We start from the raw sequence: 19,362 nt of genomic DNA, 5'->3' as shown, positions 1-19,362 counted from the left end.
GTTCAACTTGTCATCTCCTTAATATCACATCCAGTCTGTGTTCGTGCTTAATCCAAGTGTCCTACAAAAATTTTCACAATTTACATCTGGATCCAAACAAGGTCCATTGTGATTGGTGAATGCTTCTTAAATCTTAAAAATCACAGGTTCTCTCTTAGCTCTTGCAGTGTTGAAGAAACCAAATAGTTCTGTAGTTTCCCCATCAGAATTACTTTCCCTGTGTTTCATATGAAATGGAAATAACAGGATTGACTCCTCACCATGTCAAAAGGATGGATAACGTTGTGACTTTAGGTGACAATTTTAGAGCCCAGGTGGAAGAATATTCACATTAAATGTGAAGCAGTAGCATCATCAGGGTACGAAGAAGTCTGCTTTGGGTGTAGGTAGGGAATAAATAGTAGTGAATTTACACAGACCTTGTCGATCTGGTTTTCTTGCCCTGTGGCGGTCAGTGAGGCAGTGCCCGGGGGTGGTGGGAGGACGTAATTCGCTGAAGTCAGCTGAGCTGTCAAGTGTGACAGGACTGAGTGCAGGTCGCGGGCGGGCTGGCTACCTGACCAAGACAAGCAGCCCGTAGGGCCAGAGAACCGGAACAAAACCCGCGGCTGCACAGAACAGCGCCAGGGGCTTCTAAGAGCTCAGGGACCAGCGTGAGTCAGCAAAGCTCCCGGCGGGCTCCAAAATGGACCCGGACAGGCGCGCAGCGGCTGACGCGCCCCAAGGGAGCGTACAGAATCTAGCAAGGCCGAAGTGCTTTATCAACCGCCCTTCTCGGGAGGTTCCCAGATAAACCGCGAGCTTCCCTGCACCCAGCCCCCGCCGCCGGCAGGATCTCCACCTCCCAGAAGGCAGCGAGAACCGCACGTGTGGCTAATTTTTTAGTGGAAAGGGTTGCGCAAGCGCAGAGAGTGTGGCTCAGCGTAGACTCTGAGCGGCGCTTGCGCACCGTTCCTCCAGCTCCGTTCACCCTGCCCACCGGGCTCTGCGAACTCCGCGCCTTTCTTACGTCACCGTTTCGCATGCGCTTTGGAAGGAAGGGCGCGATTTCGGGGACGGGCAGGGGGCGGGCCTTGGCCGAGGTCTCACGGCGACTGCGCGGACGGGAGCCCGACTGGAACATGGCGACTTGCGCTGAAATCCTGCGGAGCGAGTTCCCAGAAATTGACGGACAGGTCTTCGACTACGTGACGGGTGAGCCGAACCGAATCAACGCGCTGGGGATGCCGAAGTGGTAGTCAGGGGGTGCGTACTAAGGGAGGGCAGTGCCGGGGACCGCTGCTAGGCCTCTCCTCTGCGTGACCTCTTGTCCCGAGGGCCAGTTGGGTCTGGAGCCCGGACTGGGGCCGCGGTACGGGAATTAAAACTGCTTGTATGTCCACCCTACCTGGTATTTTCCTCGTCTTGCCACGCCCGCCCTAGGCGTCTTGCACAGTGGCAGTGCGGACTTCGAGTCTGTGGATGACCTGGTGGAAGCTGTGGGGGAACTGTTGCAAGAGGTGTCCGGGGACAGCAAGGATGACGCGGGCATCAGGGCCGTGTGCCAGCGCATGTACAACACTCTGCGCCTGTACGTGCCAGGGCAGGGGGATTCGTGGGGGAGGTGGGAGGGCGGACGGTCAGGAGACGAGACGTGAGGGAGGAAGGTCTGATGGCCACAGAGCTTTCTCCTCCACTTCTGACTCTTTGCTTTCTATCCCTACCCTCAAGGACTGAGCCACAGACCCAGGGAAACAGCCAGGTGCTACTAGACGCCCCCATCCAGTTGTCAAAGATAACAGAGAACTACGGTGAGAGTGAGGGAAGATTGAACTAGCTGCCCTGTGTCCTTTTCTTGGCCTCCACCCCCTAGCCACCTGCCCCCTGGAGCTCAGAACTCTTGGTACCTCTGTTCCACAGAACAAGGTTTTAGGAGCTAGTCGATGTCTTTACTGAGGGCAGATGAGCCCATTAATAAAGGGATTAGAACTGGAGAGTTCTCTAAGCTCTTGGGTGTGGTAGGAAGCATATGGGCCTTGCAGCTGGATAGTCTTGGGTTCACTCCCCAATTTTGCGACTTACTAACCAACTACATGATCTTGTAAGAGTTGCCTGTCTGCTCCCAGTCTCTGTATCTTTAATCTGTGAATTGAGTTTTTGTTTTGTTTTTAAGTGTTGGGAGGATGATATTTATCTCCAGGATTTGTAAGGCTTTCCTTTAAATGTATGTGTCTGTGTTTAGTTTGTGTTAGTTACTCAAAATGTTAGTTTCCCTTCCCTTAGGGAGAAGGTGACAGCTTTTCTTATCGCTTACAGACTGTGGCACCAAACTTCCAGGCCTGCTAAAGAGGGAACAGTCCTCGGTGAGGAGGGGGAGGAGGAAGAAAAGGAGAGGGCTATATCTATGGTGGGAGTGGGAGTTGATTGTCTCTAAATATTGGAGTATCTTTCTGGGGGATTTCTGATTGTCTTTTCCTGAGTCTCCGTGCCTACACCCTAGGATGAAATGGTTGTGTTTGGACCCTTAGACAGTGAATGCAAAGAAGCTAGAGAAAGCTGAGGCTCGACTGAAGGCAAAGCAGGAGAAGCGCTCAGAGAAGGACACACTCAAGACCAGCAGCCCTCTGTGAGTTTAGTGAGAAAGGCTGAGAAGAGAGCAGAGCAGTCTCTATTGGGATGGAAGGGGGCTTGGGAGTGCTAAAAGCCATCCATTTCTCCCTTTAAAAGAGTTTTGGAAGAGGCATCAGCCAGCCAGGCAGGCAGCAGAAAGGAGAGTCGGTTGGAATCATCTGGCAAGAACAAATCCTACGATGTGCGAATTGAGAACTTTGATGTATCTTTTGGCGATAGGTGAGGGAGTGGCAGTGGGGGAGTGGGGGTGACATTTTTCTTTTTCCAGTTAAAGGAGAATTAGGAGAGGTGAAATGGGGCTAAAAATAGTTAGGTTTCTGTTGTTAAACTTGCTGTGCAACTACCTCTAGAGTACCCTTTGTCTCCTTCCTACTACCTCTGCAGGGTACTGCTGGCTGGAGCAGATGTGAACCTGGCATGGGGCCGCCGCTATGGGCTGGTGGGTCGGAATGGACTAGGGAAAACGACGCTGCTGAAGATGCTGGCCACCCGGAGCCTGCGGGTTCCAGCCCACATTTCCCTGCTGCACGTGGAGCAGGAGGTTGCTGGAGATGACACCCCTGCCCTGCAGAGTGTGCTGGAGAGTGATACTGTGCGAGAAGATCTCCTGCGTCGGGAGCGGGAGCTCAGTGCCCAGATTGCTGCTGGCAGGTGAGGGCTCCTGGCGAGGGATTGACCAGCAGCAGCTGTGCTTCACAGAGTGCCTGCCGTGCTGGCACAGTCCACAATTCGTGTGCCCATCCTAGTAGGCAGCAGAGCTTAGAACTTGGCACTGTGGGGCTGTAAATCCCTTGTTCCTGGCACAGTGCCCATTGCCCTCACCGCCGTGAGCAAGTCCTTCCTGTGCTCTGTTCCTGTCCCAGCAACAAGGCAGCCAGTGGCCTGCTTTGCAACTGTCCTGGGGTGCAGGATATACTAGTAGACTGCGCCCACTCAGGCTGATTGCTCTTCCCCCATTCCTAGGGCCGAGGGCTCAGAAGCTGCACAGCTGGCAGAAATCTATGCCAAGTTGGAGGAGATTGAGGCTGACAAAGCACCTGCCAGGTATTTAAAATTCCCTTCCTTTCTTCAGATTTCATCTTTCCCTTCTGTTACCTATTCCAACCAAGTTCTTTAATTTCTTCATTTCTAGAGCATCAGTCATTCTTGCTGGGCTTGGCTTTACCCCCAAAATGCAGCAGCAGCCCACCCGGTGAGTGGCCCTTACCATTCTTGGCTCTGAACACTGTTGGCTCTGCCTCTGCCTGTTCTCGTGAACACTCGCCCTTGTGATGCAGCTCTGTCTCTCTTTAGGGAGTTCTCAGGTGGCTGGAGGATGAGACTGGCCCTCGCCCGGGCTCTGTTTGCTAGGTGAGTCTCCTGGGCCTGTGTATGGATACTGTGGAGAATGGGCTTGGCTCTTGCAGGGTGGCAACAAGTCGCTGACCTAAAACCTCAAGCCTTGCATTCTTCTTTTCCACAGGCCAGATCTGCTGCTGTTAGATGGTGAGTTTGAAATGGGGCACCCTGACATTGGGGTGCAAAAGCGTGCCATCATCCAAGTTCCCAGTTCTCTAGCCCTTCTATCCCAAACGTGTCCTCCTCCGCTTTTCCAGAACCCACAAACATGCTGGATGTAAGGGCCATCCTGTGGCTGGAGAATTACCTGCAGGTGAGTGCCTACAGGTGCTGGAGTAAGTCTGGGAAAGGTCTGCCTCCAAGACCATTGGGGTCTGGGAGCTGACTGCCCTCCCAAACTGGGCCTGCCATCCTGTGACCCCCCCTCAGACGTGGCCCTCCACAATCCTGGTCGTCTCCCACGACCGCAACTTCCTGAATGCCATAGCCACAGACATCATCCACCTGCACAGCCAACGGCTGGATGGTTACCGGGGAGACTTTGAGACCTTCATCAAGAGCAAGCAGGAGCGGCTGCTCAATCAGCAGCGTGAATATGAGGCCCAGCAGCAGTATCGCCAGCATATCCAGGTGTGGGAGCAGGCGGGGCTGGGGACCTGCCCCATCCCATGGGTATTAGAGTTGCGGGGAGTGAGGGAGCTGAACAGTACCTGAACTCATCCACCTGCAGGTTTTCATTGACCGGTTTCGCTACAACGCCAACAGAGCCTCTCAAGTGCAGAGTAAACTCAAGATGCTGGAGAAGCTGTGAGTACTGTGTCTCTGACCAGGCTTTGACTCATGTCTCTTATTTGCTTCCCTCATTTTGTAGGCCACCCCTTGCCCTCCCATTCTAGGTCTCCCCTTTTCTACAAACCAACTTTAATTTCCTCCCCTGCAGGAAGGCAGGGTATTCTGTTACTGCTCTTGGAGAGTTAATCTTTCCCCCAGGCCTAGGCAACTATTAGTCTACTTTTTGTCTGTATATATTTGCTAATTCTGGACATTTCGTATAAATGGAATTGTACATGTGACCTTTTCTGTCTGGCTTTTTTCGCTTAACATAATGTTTTCGAGGTTCATTGTGTCGGAGCATGGATTAGTGCTTCACTCCTCTTTATGACCAGGTAATATTCTGTTGTAGGGATAGTCCACATTTTGTTTGTTGACTCATCAGGTGGTAGACATTTGGATTATTTCCCCTTTTTGGCTCTTATGAATAATGCTACTATGAACATTTGTGTACAAGTTTTTGTGTGGACATGTGTTTTCTATTCTCTTGGGTACATACCTAGGAATGGAATTGCTGGGTTACATGGTAATTCTATGTTTAAATTTTTGAGGAACTGCCAAACTCTTTTTATTTTATTTTATTATTATTATTATTTATTTATTTATTTTTGGCTCCATTGGGTCTTCGTTGCTGCATGTGGGCTTTCTCTAGCTGTGGCGAGCAGGGGCTACTCTTCGTTGCGGTGTGCGGGCTTCTCATTGTGGTGGCTTCTCTTGTTGCAGAGCACGGGCTCTAGGTGCGCGGGCTTCAGTAGTGTGGCACGTGGGCTCAGTAGTTGTGGCTCGCGGGCTCTAGAGCACAGGCTCAGTAGTTGTGGCGCACAGGCTTAGTTGCTCCGCAGCATGTGGGATCTTCCCGGACCAGGGCTCAAACCTGTGTCCCCTGCATTGGCAGGCGGATTCTTAACCACTGTGCCACCAGGGAAGCCCTCCAAACTGTTTTTAAAAGCAGCTGCACCATTTTACATTCCTACCAGCAATGTATGAGGGTTCCAATTTCTCTGCCTTCTTGCCAACACTTATTATGTCTTTCGAATTTTAGCCATCTTAGTGGGTGTGAAGTGATATCTCATTGTGATCTTGATTTGTATTTCCTTAATGACTAATGGTGTTGAGCATTGGAGGTTTTTTTAATTGAGGTACAGCTGATATGCAGTATTATATAAGTTTCACGTGTACAGCATAGTGATTCACAATATTTAAAGGTTACATTTCATTTATGGGTATTGTAAAATATCGGCGGTATTCTCTGTGTTGTGTCATATATTCTTGTAGCTTATTTATTTTATACATAGTAGTTTGTATCTCTTAATCCTCTACCCAATCTTGCCCCTTCACCCCTTTCCTCTCCCCACTGTTAACCACTAGTTTGTTCTCTATATCTGTGAGTCTGTTTCTTTTTTGTTATATTCACTAGCTTTATTTTTTAGATTCCACCTATAAGTGATATCATACAGTATTTTTTTTTCTCTGCCTTATTTCACTTAGCATAATATTCTTCAAGTCCATCCATGTTGTTACAGATGGCAAAATTTTATTCTTTTTTTGTGGCTGAGTCGTTTTCCATTATGTGTGTGTGTGTGTGTGTGTGTGTGTGTGTGTGTATCCATTCATCTGTGGATGTGCAGACACTTAGGTTGCTTCTGTATCTTGGCTGTTGTAAACAATACTGCTGTGAACATTGGGGTGCATGTATCTTTTCGAATTAGTGTTTTCATTTTTTTCGGATACATACCCAGGAGAGCATTGGAGGTTTGATCTTGAAGCAACATTTCTGGATGTGCTGGTGGTAGGGGAGCTTAAAATCATAAGGCTTAGGATTTTGTGACCTTGTAACATACGTCACAGTATATTAACAGGGAGGACAAAAAAACTACCAAAAAAAGAATCCTATTTTTCCGGCATGTATATTACTTGTGTGATAAAAACAAATTTATTTTTTAAAGTCGTAAATCTAGTCTGTCTCCTCTCTCCTCAGACCGGAGCTGAAACCCGTGGACAAGGAGTTGGAGGTAGTGATGAAGTGAGTGCTGGGCCAGAGGGGCAGGTGGGGAAGCTCTTGTTTCTGGCTGCCCTCGTGCTCCTCACCCCCACCTCCTGCAGGTTCCCCGATGGGTTTGAGAAATTCTCACCACCAATTCTGCAGCTAGATGAGGTGGATTTCTACTACGACCCAAAGCATGTCATCTTCAGCCGTCTCTCCGTCTCTGCTGACCTTGAATCCCGCATCTGTGTGGTATCGTTGCTGTTTCTCTGTTTCGTGAGCTGGGACTGGGCTCTCCCACCCCTTATGTGGTGTGGATTGGCCACATGGCGGAGAAGGCCCCCCGGAGTAGGAGTCAGCGCCTGGGCTGAGGACTTTGCTATACTTGTGCCGGCCCCTCCTCCAGCCTCACAGGGCCGCTCTGCGGCATAGATGGAGAGCCTGGCATGTGGTATTTTATAAATACTTAGAGCAGTACTTTGTCTTACTGGTCTCAGCTCTGAGTTTCCTCAAACTGTGGAACATAGAGGAGAGAGCATGGGCTTCAGGGTCAGACTTCGGATCCTAACTCTGCCATTTCCTAGCTTGGTTACTAAGCAGTCTCCTCATCCTTAAAATGGAGATAATGTCTAACTCACTTGGTTATTGGGAGAATTAATTCCCTTGCACTTAGTGGGTACTTGGGTATTGGTCCCTTTTACATCTTCCTTCATTTTTTTCTATAGTTCCTTAAAAATATTTTTTTAGTTGTTGGAGTCCCTGGGACTAGCTGAGACCCATTCTCATCTCCTCCCCTTCTGTATCCCGCACAAGGATGCTCGTTACATTCTCATGTTACTTTTTACAGGTTGGGGAGAATGGGGCTGGGAAGTCTACCATGTTGAAGCTCCTTATGGGGGATCTGGCACCTGTTCGGGGCATCAGACATGCTCACAGGTAGGGCCCACATCGCCGCTCTCCAAACCCGCCTATGCTGTAGCCACACTCTTTTATGGCCATTGCCCTCCATCCCCTCTCCACCTTTCCGTCTGCCTGCAGGAATCTGAAGATTGGCTATTTCAGCCAGCACCATGTGGAGCAGCTGGACCTGAATGTCAGTGCTGTGGAACTGCTGGCACGCAAGTTCCCCGGTGCGTCAGGGACTTGAGTTGGGGAAGGAGGGCCGGGCCTGACGCCTACAGCTAGGCCTACCTGGGGTTGCTGAGCAGCCCCCCGACTCTGGGTGTGAGGACATGTGCATTGGGGGTGGGGCTGGGGGGAACGTGAAGGGAGGGAGTTGGGCCGAGAACCCACACGGTGGGGTGGGGCCTGTTCCAGGACGGCCTGAGGAGGAATACCGTCACCAGCTGGGCCGGTATGGCATCTCTGGAGAACTGGCCGTGCGCCCTGTTGCCAGCTTGTCTGGGGGCCAGAAGAGCCGGGTGGCCTTTGCTCAGATGACCATGCCCTGGTGAGGCCTCCTTTTCAAGAGCTTTGCCCTCCCCTTTCCCATTCTTTCCTAATGGAAAATGATTGTCTTGCCTTCGTATCAGAGTTCCTTTTCTCCCAGCCCCCGCAACTGCCCACCTTCCTTTGTTCTGCCTTCCAGCCCCAACTTCTACATTCTGGATGAACCCACAAACCACCTGGATATGGAGACCATTGAGGCTCTGGGCCGCGCTCTCAACAGTTTCAGGGTGAGTGTGCCTTCACACTGCCCACTCCTTCCCAGGCCTCAGCACCCCTTAGGGGCCCCCTGAGTGCCCCCTGGTCTCCTGTCTTTCAGGGTGGTGTGATTCTGGTGTCCCACGATGAACGCTTCATCCGACTGGTGTGCCGAGAGCTGTGGGTGTGTGAAGCAGGCGGCGTCACCCGGGTCGAGGGGGGATTTGACCAGTACCGAGCTCTTCTCCAGGAACAGTTCCGCCGTGAGGGCTTCCTCTAGGGCCACCAAGCTGAGGACTGTGCCCAGGACATGGACTGGTCTCTCAGACCCCTGGGCCACCACGTAGGCAACCGTCTCCGGCCATGGACTTCCCCCGACTTTGGGGACAGCCTTATTCCTAAATCTCTCCTTTTGATTGGAGCATCCTCTTGTGCAACCCAGGGAGCCCCACCTAAGGGTCTTTGAGGACTGGTCTTCCAAGAGGAAGGGAGTCGGGGGTGCCCTCTGGGATTTTAGATTCTCCCCCACTGCCCCAGCTGCGACTGAGCTCTGAGTGGCCGCATGTAAATTAAATCTCCCTGCATCTTCCTCGCCTCGCCTCTGCTGCTCCCTGGCACGGGGCTACAGTGTTTGCCCACGGTTAAGGAGTGTAGGCTCTCTGATTTGGCATTTTCCTGTGGCATTTGTGTCGGTCATGTGGAGGAGACCATGGCAGTATCATTGTTGCCCCTGGGCAGAGATGTCATTAAAGCCACTGGGGGTCGGCCTTGCAGTGGACCAAGCTAGTGATGAAGGGCGGCGTATTACATCACTGTGGTGCTGTTCTCTCTGGCCCGGGCTCAGCCTCACCTGAAGGGGTCTGGGTTCTGCTGTCTCAGCCCCACTGCTTGAGAGAGTAAACTGATTCTGTAACCTGGCCTCAAACATGGTTTGCCAATTGCTTTCTCCAGTGGTCTCTGGCCCAGGCTCACCCTTCTTCTCTGATCTGGACCCTTCAGGGCCAAAGAGAAACTGAGCAACTGTCTTTGTCCCCATTTTGCTTGGGTGGTTTCATGTTCTTTATTTTTCCCCTAACCACGTAGGAGGGGCCTGGGAAGTAGGGAATTGAGAATGGGGTCTGAGGTGAAGAAAGAGAACCCTTTGGTTTCAAATTAACCAGTATTTAAACGGGGAGGGGAGTTGTTTAACAGAAGTAGTATGATTTATAAATACTGTTTCCCGGGTACGCAGCTGCTATATGTAACTGTGCAGAAGACACTAAAATAGAGACATTGCTTTGCTCCTAAAGACAGTGGAGAAGCCAGCGTCAACAGAAGGAACTTGTTGGCTTCATGGAGAATTGTCATAAAGCTCAACCAAGGAATCTTAGCCCAGCTGCTGAGGGTATGGTGGTACAGGTAGCCAGGGAGGAGACACCTGTTCAGGGGGAAAGGAGAATAAAGCCAGGAAGGCTCTGCACTGATGGACTGTGAAGCCAGCAGAAGGGTCACTGATCTTCCTGCCTCCTCAGCTTTCCTCTCAGGAGTCCTCAGGAGGTGTTCTTCCAGGCGCGTCTGTGGCCACGTGCATCCTGACAGTTCTGATAGCCTTCTCACAGGCCCCATCACTCTCTTCCACCCTCAGATTTGCAGATGGGCCAGTTGGGGCTAGCTGGTGTAGGGTCTGTGCCTGCCTATTTGCCAGACTCTCAGCCCTTTCACCCCTTACAGGCTTGTGGTCCCTGTCTGAGTTCTCCCAATTCTTTTAGAGTCCCTGGAAGTGCTGCTGAAGGTTCTGTGGCAGAATCTGCTTCTTTGGAGGTGGCTTTGTGTATGAAGAGCACTGGAGTTGAATCTATGATCGAATCCCAACTCTATTACTGGTAGTAGAAGGGGTCACCTATATTAGCTGGGTAGCCACAACAAGTTGGCCTTTTTGAACACCTTCTCCTCGGCACTTACAGAGGCACTCAGATGGATTCCTCTGTGACCAGTCAATGATTTGGAGGACCATCATATGAAAAAGTAGTACATTTTTTCTGAATGACTCCAGAGGTAGGCAAGTTTGGGATCAAAAGAAGGAAAAACTTTCTTAATAGTTGATGCTGCCTTCTGATAGTTCCTGGCCTCCGGGACTGTTAGCCCCACCGCTCTCTAGAGAAGGGCTCTTATGACCTCTAAGCTGGCTCCCAATTTTATGATTCCATTATATAAGAGCCTGTATATATGACAACACAGGCCTACTGCAGGCCTTCAGAAAGTTGGGATGAATGAATTGCAGCAGTTGAGAAAGACCCTACAGTAAGTGTGTAAGGTGAATTTTGGGGGGTTAGAGGTGGGGAGTTGGGAGAAGTTGGTTGTCCTGATGGGTAGAAAATGAAGGCAGTGTCAGCCATGTCCACTCCAGAAAACACAGGGCAGAGACAATGGAGGAATCTGACACACAGTGGGGGGAAGCTACCCTTTCCACACTGTGGAGAGCCTGTCCAACCCCAGCCATTGGGAAGCTGTTTCTTCTACTGGAGCCTTAAAGCCAGTCAGGAGCTGGCCAGGTTAAAAGTCCTGTCTGCAGGGTCTTCATTGAAATCCTGCCATCCCTGCTTCTGCTGGCCTTACCACACTCACCAGCACCTTCTCAGGCAACCTGGCTGGTCCCCTGTGGGAGGCAGAGTGCAGGGGTGCAGAAGGGTCATGGGTTCCTCCATACAAGTCTACAAGGCACTTGAAGGTGCCAGTCAGAGAACTGTTTATTTCAATGTGGAATTGCTATCTTGAGATTCATAAGATGTAGACAACATTTAGGTAAGTTCTCACTGGTTTCCAGGCAAATTTTAGCCGAGTAGAGAAAGGGCTATTTACCCTCACTGGCCATGCCCCAGTCTAGTTTGTCATTTAGAACATAACATCCTACTAAGAGCCACTCCCCAGGCCTGGGCCTGGCTCACCCACAGATGCAAACCAAACAATGTCAACATCAGCGCACCACAGCTCGGCACCAGCCTGGGTGTGCAGCCTGGATGTCGGAGTGTGGGAAATCCCACAGGGTCCACCTGGAGTGGTGGACTCCCCTCAACCCCACCCCCCTCCAGGTGGGCTTCAGTGTACTTTGTGTGTCCCTCACTGTAAGCTGCTTGCCATTATTAGGGTTGTAGTTCTCACTTTGCCTTGATATCCTTGAAGGCCAGACCATGGCTTGCTCGTCTTTTCATCTTCTGTCCCTGTCACGGGTTGGGTTTCCTGGGAAGCAGCTTGAAAAGGAGATTGGTATGTTTACTGGGGGGAGGTGCTCCCGATGGAGCAGAGGGAGAAGTTGAGTATTGATGCAGGCCCAATGAAGGCCTCAGCCAACCCCACATTCTGGAGCTGGCAGGGATCTTCTGAGTTGAGGCAATGGGGCCGGCCTTATTCCACTGAGTTGAACAGTCTCTGGATGCTGGCTGCCACCAGAAGGAGCTGTGAGGACATTGGGAGAGGAAGTTTCCTTCAGCTGAGGCAGTTACCCCCAAGTGGTGACAGCTGAGGACTTGCTGCCATCAGTCAGTGCTCAGCAGCTAGTGTGGCAAGTCCTTCATTCCCGAACGCTCATTGCAGCAACCACTACTGTGCCTAGCACATAAAGAGGTGCTCAATAAAAATGCTTGAGAAGTGAATATTTGGGGGAAATTATTTGAGAAAAAGTAGGGAATGACATTGGAGAAGGAAAGCACAGAGGCCAGGAGACAAGAAGGCCATAACCGAAACCCAGCCCTAAGGATATAGGGTCAGAGCAGCGGAGGTGGAGGTGCAAAGCTTTGGGACATAAGAGACAGATTAAAGGGACCAGGTTTTTTTTTTTTCAAACGTCTCCTTGTTTTCTTTTATGACAATGTTAAGGAAATAACGACAGTTAATAGTTATTGGGCTCTTGTTATGTAGTAGGCATCGTAGTAAGTGCTTTACCTGCACTAAGTCAACCCTCACAGCCCTACGAACTGGCACAGTTATTATCCCCATTTTATAGATGAGGAAACGGAGTCGACATAGTGGGAGGGGTTCAGGACAGTCTGGCTCTAGAGCACAGCTCTGAGTAGCCACACTGCCCTATCACTCAGCTCCTAGCACCATTTGCTGAATAATGAGAGTTTGTTAATTCCGTCACTTAAAACTCATCATTAATTGCATGGGGTGGGGGGTGGGAGGTGGGGGACTTGAAGAAGCTTCTCTCGGGAGAGCAAGCTGATGAGTAGGTCCTGGCACAGTGGCTGACACACGCTAGGTGCTCAGTGAATAGTTCATTAAATGATTTGATACCTGTGGTATAGTGGAAAAGTCATGCACTGGGATTAGCCAGCTCTACCACTGATGGCATCTTAGTCAAATCAACCTCTCCTGAGTAAATTATCATTATCCATAAAATGGGCATAATGCAGTTTGCCTTGCCCACTTCTTGGGTAGGGGGAAGGATTGAATGAGACAAGGTCCTGTGTAAACTGAATAAAGTTTTTTGTACACTGTAAAGTGCCATGGATCCAAAGGGTGTCATTTCATGGGAGGAGTGATAGGAGAGCAGCCTGGCTGGAGGCTCCTGTGGAGACACGCAGACTCGCACATACACACACAAGCACTCCAGGCCCTCATCAAGATGATGGCCCCAGGAGGGCCACCCCATAGTCGTCCTCATCTGCTGACCCAAGCATCAGAAAGCAGGAATGCAGGAATGCAGCGTGAGACTCTACCTGGCACCCGCTGAGGTAGAAATCACTGTGCAATTAAAGCCCATTCTAATAACATGTGTAGGCCATGCACTGCTGGTAATTCTAGGTTTCTCTTTATGTTAAATAAATGGATGGTTTGGAAGGGATTTCTGCTGTACTGTATATAGAGAGACCTTTGAAATCCTAAATTAGAATAAATATTTATCAACCCATGCTATAGCATTTTTAACATTGAGAAATGCTTTCACAAATGTTCTCTTTCAGTCTTGTCTCCTCAATAATCTCGTGTTACGTGGCTCCTGCTGAGTTATCCTCATTTTATAGAAGCTTGAAGCAGAAAGATGTTAAGTGTCTTCTATAAAACTCTTGGAGGAAAACATAGGAAGAACACTCTGACATAAATCACAGCAAGATCTTTTTTGACCCACCTCCTAGAGTAATGGAAATAAAAACAAAAATAAACAAATGGGACCTAATGAAACTTCAAAGCTTTTGCACGGCAAAGGAAACTATAAACAAGACGAAAAGACAACCCACAGAATGGGAGAAAATATTTGCAAATGAATCAACGGACAAAGGATTAACCTCCAAAATATATAAACAGCTCAGGCAGCTCAATATTAAAAAAACAAACAACCCAATCAAAAAATGGGCAGAAGACCTAAATAGACATTTCTCCAAAGAAGACATACAGATGGCCAAGAGGCACATGAAAATCTCAATATCACTAATTATTAGAGAAATGCAAATCAAAACTACAATGAGGTATCACCTCACACTGGTTAGAATGGGCATCGTCAGAAAATCTACAAACAACAAATGCTGGAGAGGGTGTGAGAAAAGGGAACCCTCTTGCACTGTTGGTGGGAATGTAAATTGATACAGCCACTATGGAGAACAGTATGGAGGTTCCTTAAAAAACTAAAAATAGAATTACCATATGACCCAGCAATCCCACTACTGGGCATATACCCAGAGAAAACCATAATTCAAAAAGACATATGCACCCCAATGTTCATTGCAGCACTATTTAGAATAGCCAGGTCATGAAAGCAACCTAAATGCCCATCGACAGACAAATGGATAAAGAAGATGTGGTACATATATACAATGGAATATTAGCCATAAAAAGGAACAAAATTGGGTCATTTGTAGAGACGTGGACAGACCTAGAGACTGTCGTACCGAGTGAAGCAAGTCAGAAAGAGAAAAACAAATATCGTATATTAATGCATATATGTGGAATCTAGGAAAATGGTACAGATGAACCGGTTTGCAAGGCAGAAATAGAGACACAGGACTTCCCTGGTGGTGCAGTGGTTAAGAATCTGCCTGCCAATGCAGGGGACGCGGGTTTGAGCCCTGGCCCAGGAAGATCCCACATGCCGCGGAGCAACTAAGCCTGTGCGCCACAACTACTGAGCCTGAGCTCTAGAGCCCACAAGCCACAACTACTGAGCCCATATACCACAACTACAGAAGCATGCACGCCTAGAGCCCGTGCTCTGCAACAAGAGAAGCCACAACAATGAGAAGCCCGCGCACCACAACGAAGAGTAGCCCCCGCTCGCCGCAACTAGAGAAAGCCCACTCACAGCAACAAAGACCCAACACAGCCAAAAATAAATAAATAAATACATAAATTTATGAAAAAAAAAGAACCTGCTGTATAAAAAATAAATTAAAAAAAGAATGGAATTTTTTTAAAAAAAGATGTTAAGTGTCTTGCTTAGGTTCAGATACCTCTGTGCATGCAGAGATGGGGCAATAACCAAAGTATCTGGGTCCCCAGCCTTCTCACCTCTTTCCAGATCAGCTACTCTCAACTTTGTTCCACAGCTATTCATACAATGGGTGACATTCTCATATCACACATGCCAGTGAGTATGCCCAGGGTCATGTGCCCTTCTGTCCTTGTAGGGAAATATTTTGAACCCAGAATGAGGGGGACTATGAACCTATTTTAATTTGTTTTAAACTTGTAAATTAGGGAGCCAGCTCTGGAGTCAGAACTGCATTTGACTCCGGATTCTGTTATCTAATAACTGTATGACCTCGGCAAATTAGCTTCTCAGTGCCTCTGTTTCCTTATCTATAAAATGAGAATAATAATGGTCCTTACACTGTAGGGTTAGGGTGAATATTAAATCAGATAATATAAGCAAAACTCTCATGTGGTTCCTAGTAGTTCCATAATTGTTAGCCATTATGATGATGATTAGTATTTGTTGCGACCTTCACTGCTTTATTGATTTTTAGTGAGATATTGCTTACAATGCCCTGTGGCTGAAATTCCCTGTGTTTAGTCATGGTGCCTCAAGCAAAAAGACAGGTACCCACACCTCCTATTTTGTGTCCTTGGGCCTAGAAGGGACCCTTTCTTGGATTCTTCTCCCACTGCACAGACTTTTTCTTTTGATTTTTCTACACACACACACACACACATGCCTCTCTAGTTCTTTCTGAATGTTCTATACTCAGTTTGTTCCATCACTCAATACTTTGTTCTAGGTTGGTGACTCTCCATCATTGTAGAAGTCTAGGTTTTTCTTGACTGCTAGAGACCTTTGAGCATAGTCATTCTGAACCTTCTCACCACCAAAGGTTTCTTACTGTACCTCCTGCATGAACTCTACAGTCAGAACACACCCAGGTATGGCACACCCAGATGTTGGGAGCAGAGTTATCTTAGAGTAAAACTAGTAAGAATCCTCAAACAATGGTTGAGATGTAGAAGTCATTCAAGAGTTTGTAAATTGTAGTTTGCTGGTGTATGTGTGTTTCACGGTTGGGAGGGGACATTTAACAACCATCAGGTTGATGAGTGTATATTATTTAGCCAAAGAAGAACACAAGTGACGTGAAGAGCACATGAAATGTGTTTCAAATCAAGAATGCCAGAATCCTGCAATGGACGGACCAAGAATTGGTCAGTGGGTCCCCAGACCTGCCTGAGAGGAAGCAGACTCTATTTTGTGGCTTGTCCCTTTAGCAGGTCTTGCCCTTCAGAGGCACTGGATGCCTTAGTCCATCAGAGCTTGACACCACAGGCCCCTGAGCTCCATCCACTAACTCCCCCACTCCATTCCACCCTCATCTGATTTCTTTGGCTTGTGTCTTGGTTTGTGTGACCGTTCTCATCTAGAGTGGATGTACTAACCAGTAAAAATGGATTTTCAGGCCCCCTGTTGGCTGTGTTTCTAATGATAATAAACTGACATCTGGTTTATACATCAGTCTCTTCTAAGTTTCAACAGTGTGAGATAAAAACACTTGGCTTGATCCAACAATGATAATAATTTACTGGGCACTATGTTCCAAGCATTATTCTAATCATTTTATATGAGTTAACTTATTTTATCCTCACAACAAAATAATGAGGTATGGATTATATACATATATACAATGGAATATTACTCAGCCACAAAAAGGAACGAAATTGGGTCATTTGTAGAGATGTGGGTGGATCTAGAGACTGTCATACAGAGTGAAGTAAGTCAGAAAGAGAAAAACGAATATCGTATGTTAACGCATATATGTGGAACCAGGAAAATGGTACAGATGAACCGGTTTGCAGGGCAGAAATAGAGACACAGATGTAGAGAACAAATGTATGGACACCAAGGGGGGAAAGCGGCGGGAGTGGTGGTGGTGGGATGCATTGGGAGATTGGGATTGACATATATAAACTAATATGTATAGAATGGATAACTAATAAGAACCTGCTGTATAAAAAAATAAATAAAATTCAAAAAAAATAAAGCAGATGGACGGTACCAACCATGATGACCACACATTCATCTAATATCCCTTGTGTGGGGGGCAGGTAGGGATATACTGGAAGATTGGGATTGACATATACACACTACTATATATAAAACAAATAACTAATAAGGACCTACTGTATAGCACAGGGAACTCTACTCATTACATAGGTAATGGCCTATGTGGGAAAAGAATTTAAAAAAGAGTGGATATATGTGTATGTATAACTGATTCACTTTGCTGTACACCTGAAACTAACACAACATTGTAAATCAACTCTACTCCAAAAAATTTTTTTTTAAATTGACACTTTATTAGTAAATGGAAACTCAGAAATGTTTTTAAAAACTAAACTAAACTAATCTTGCCTAGGTCTACCCAATTCATGAGTCTCTGCGCTGGGGTTTGCCCTGAGGTCAGGATGGGCCCAAAGCTTCAGCTTGCCCAGTCTAGCACAGCAAGACACCCGACCACGCTGACGTTTGGGATCTAAGCTGATGAGGAGCACCTCTGTGCTGGGGTGACCTCAGCGGGTACTGGGGCCCAGGGGGGCCGTGTCTGAGCAGCCTACCAGCCCACCTGGAGCATACCATTGTGTTTTGAAAGATTTTATCTACGAAACAAACCTAATTCATTAAATAATTGTTTTCCCATTAAAATATAATCAAAGACGTAATATAGGGGACTTCCCTGGTGGCGCAGTGGTTAAGAATCGCCTGCCAATGCAGGGGACACGGGTTCGAGCCCTGGTCCAGGAAGATCCCACATGCCGCGGAGCAACTAAGCCTGTGCGCCACAACTACTGAGCCTGCGCTCTAGAGCCCACGTGCCACAACTACTGAAGCCCGCGTGCCTAGAGCCCATGCTCAGCAACAAGAGAAGCCACCGCTATGAGAAGCCCACGCACCGCAATGAAGAGTAGCCCCTGCTCGCCGCAACTAGAGAAAGCCCACGAGCAGCAACAAAGACCCAACACAGCCAAAATAAATAAATAAATTTATTTTTAAAAAAAGAAAGACGCAATATGGTACTAATCACAGTTTCTGATCAGCCTTAAATAATCACACTTGCCAACCCAAATTATTTCATTCCAGCCCCAAGAAAAAAAACACTGTGTTTCATTTAGCTTGGACACCCTTCAGTGACAAATCAAGGTAGACAGTGTCAGGAAAGTAAACAGAAATTAGGGCAATTCCTGATAAAGGAAGAAGGGAAGAAGCATAGTTTGTCTCGACGTAACTTCCTTCCTTCCTTCCTCCCTCCCTCCCTTCCTCCCTCCTTTCTTTCTCTCTCTTTCTCTTTCTCTCTCCCTTCCTTCCTTCCTTTCTTCCTTCCTTCCTTCCTCCCTCCCTCCCCCCTCCCTCCCTCCTTCCCTCCTTTCTTTCTTTCTTTCTTTTCTTTTTCTTTCTTTCTTTCTTTCTTTCTTAGAACCCTCTCCTTCTGAAATCATCTCCCCTTTCTCCTTCTGGGTTCCCACAGCACTTTACTTCCAACCCCTTGGAGTGCTGGCCTCATTCCACCTTGCATCCGTTGTATCCAAGTTGCAGGAAAAGGGATTTATCTTGGAATCCTTCAAGGCGCCAGCAATGAGCCAGGTAAACAATAGTGAAACTCAAAGTTTTGTGAAAAGTAATATTCTTGTCTCCATAGCTACACTCCATTGGCCTATGGGCCTGTATCCCAGTAAGTCCACAGGAATATTTGTACAATTTGATGATACGTGTTGGTCTTTTGGTTGGAACAGCTGGTGCAGCTCCTTTGGGAGAAAGAATATGGTGGGGCACTTGTTTGGACATCCCTGTCACCAGGTTGCTGGTGAAGATATTAGTTGTAAATTTCTACTGCTACTGTAAAGCTTTGATCTCGAATTTTTTAAATGATGATATATATTCTCTTTTATATTGCATATATATTTTAAACTATTTATTATGGAAATTTGCAAACGTACAAGAGTAGAGAAACAGAATAATGAACCCCTATGAATGCGTTACCCAGCTTCAGCAATTATCCTTCATGGTTCGTGTTGGTTTACCTTATTTCCTCTAAACCCCCATATTCTGCCTGCGCTGTGAATCCTGCTCCCTCACCCTGAACTCGCCACCCCCCATCCCCAACCCAGGATACTACTTATAAGTGTTACATACCAATATAATGGAATTATATGGAATATAATGTTTGATTGCTTTTTGTGATCGTTTTAATATTTATGACAGGATAAGGTTCAGCTTTTGGTTTCCCTTCATTTTGTTTCAGTTTATAAAAGGTTTTCTTATAGAATTAGTAGTGTAAAATGTCAGGTTACTCATACAGTCATTTTTCAGTAATCATGATTATACTACATAAATCAACACATCATAGAGATGCAATTTTCTTGCAAGAAGTATAAATCTTATCTCATTTTAAAAGAGACTGTATTTTTTAGAGCAGTTTTAGGTTCACAGCAAAACTGAGGGGAAGGTACACAGATTTCCCACATTCCCCTGCCCCACACTTGCATAGCCTCCCCTATTGTCAGTA

At 47.5% G+C, this 19,362-nt stretch overlaps 1 protein-coding gene across 2 annotated transcripts; it reads left to right on the top strand.

The window, feature by feature from the left end:
* The first annotated feature begins 1,082 nt into the window (after positions 1–1,082).
* ABCF3 (ATP binding cassette subfamily F member 3) lies at positions 1,083–8,996 on the top strand. 2 transcript variants are annotated; one of them, XM_061194419.1, is made up of 21 exons: positions 1,083–1,194; positions 1,423–1,570; positions 1,711–1,790; positions 2,296–2,342; positions 2,508–2,605; positions 2,707–2,829; positions 2,995–3,261; positions 3,574–3,654; positions 3,743–3,802; positions 3,904–3,960; positions 4,073–4,095; positions 4,206–4,261; positions 4,378–4,578; positions 4,679–4,755; positions 6,758–6,802; positions 6,883–7,015; positions 7,611–7,699; positions 7,802–7,893; positions 8,081–8,213; positions 8,352–8,439; positions 8,529–8,996. In XM_061194419.1, exons 1-21 carry the CDS (start codon positions 1,122–1,124, stop codon positions 8,685–8,687), a joined length of 2,130 nt encoding a protein of 709 aa, XP_061050402.1. In that variant the 5' UTR covers positions 1,083–1,121; the 3' UTR covers positions 8,688–8,996. The 2 variants fall into 2 exon arrangements, with proteins under 2 accessions (XP_061050402.1, XP_061050403.1); XM_061194420.1 differs by lacking the exons at positions 1,083–1,194; positions 1,423–1,570; positions 1,711–1,790; ... (1 more) ...; positions 2,508–2,605; positions 2,707–2,829 and adding an exon at positions 3,474–3,480 and having other exon boundaries at positions 3,162–3,261.
* Positions 8,997–19,362: the final 10,366 nt, after the last annotated feature.

The sequence above is a fragment of the Eubalaena glacialis genome, chromosome 6 (assembly GCF_028564815.1).
Source record: "Eubalaena glacialis isolate mEubGla1 chromosome 6, mEubGla1.1.hap2.+ XY, whole genome shotgun sequence".
Classification (NCBI taxonomy): Eukaryota; Metazoa; Chordata; class Mammalia; order Artiodactyla; family Balaenidae; genus Eubalaena; species Eubalaena glacialis.
The sequence above is the reverse complement of the archived record's forward strand: the minus strand, read 5'-3'. Positions and strand labels throughout refer to the sequence as shown.

Bases quoted from the DNA above. Each gene is read 5' to 3' on its own strand.
- ABCF3 (XM_061194419.1), top strand. From the start codon at position 1,122: ATGGCGACTTGCGCTGAAATCCTGCGGAGCGAGTTCCCAGAAATTGAC. The intron at 1,195-1,422 runs GTGAGCCGAACC...CGCCCGCCCTAG, and splicing joins GGTCTTCGACTACGTGACGG to GCGTCTTGCACAGTGGCAGT. The intron at 2,343-2,507 runs GTGAGGAGGGGG...TTGGACCCTTAG, and splicing joins TAAAGAGGGAACAGTCCTCG to ACAGTGAATGCAAAGAAGCT.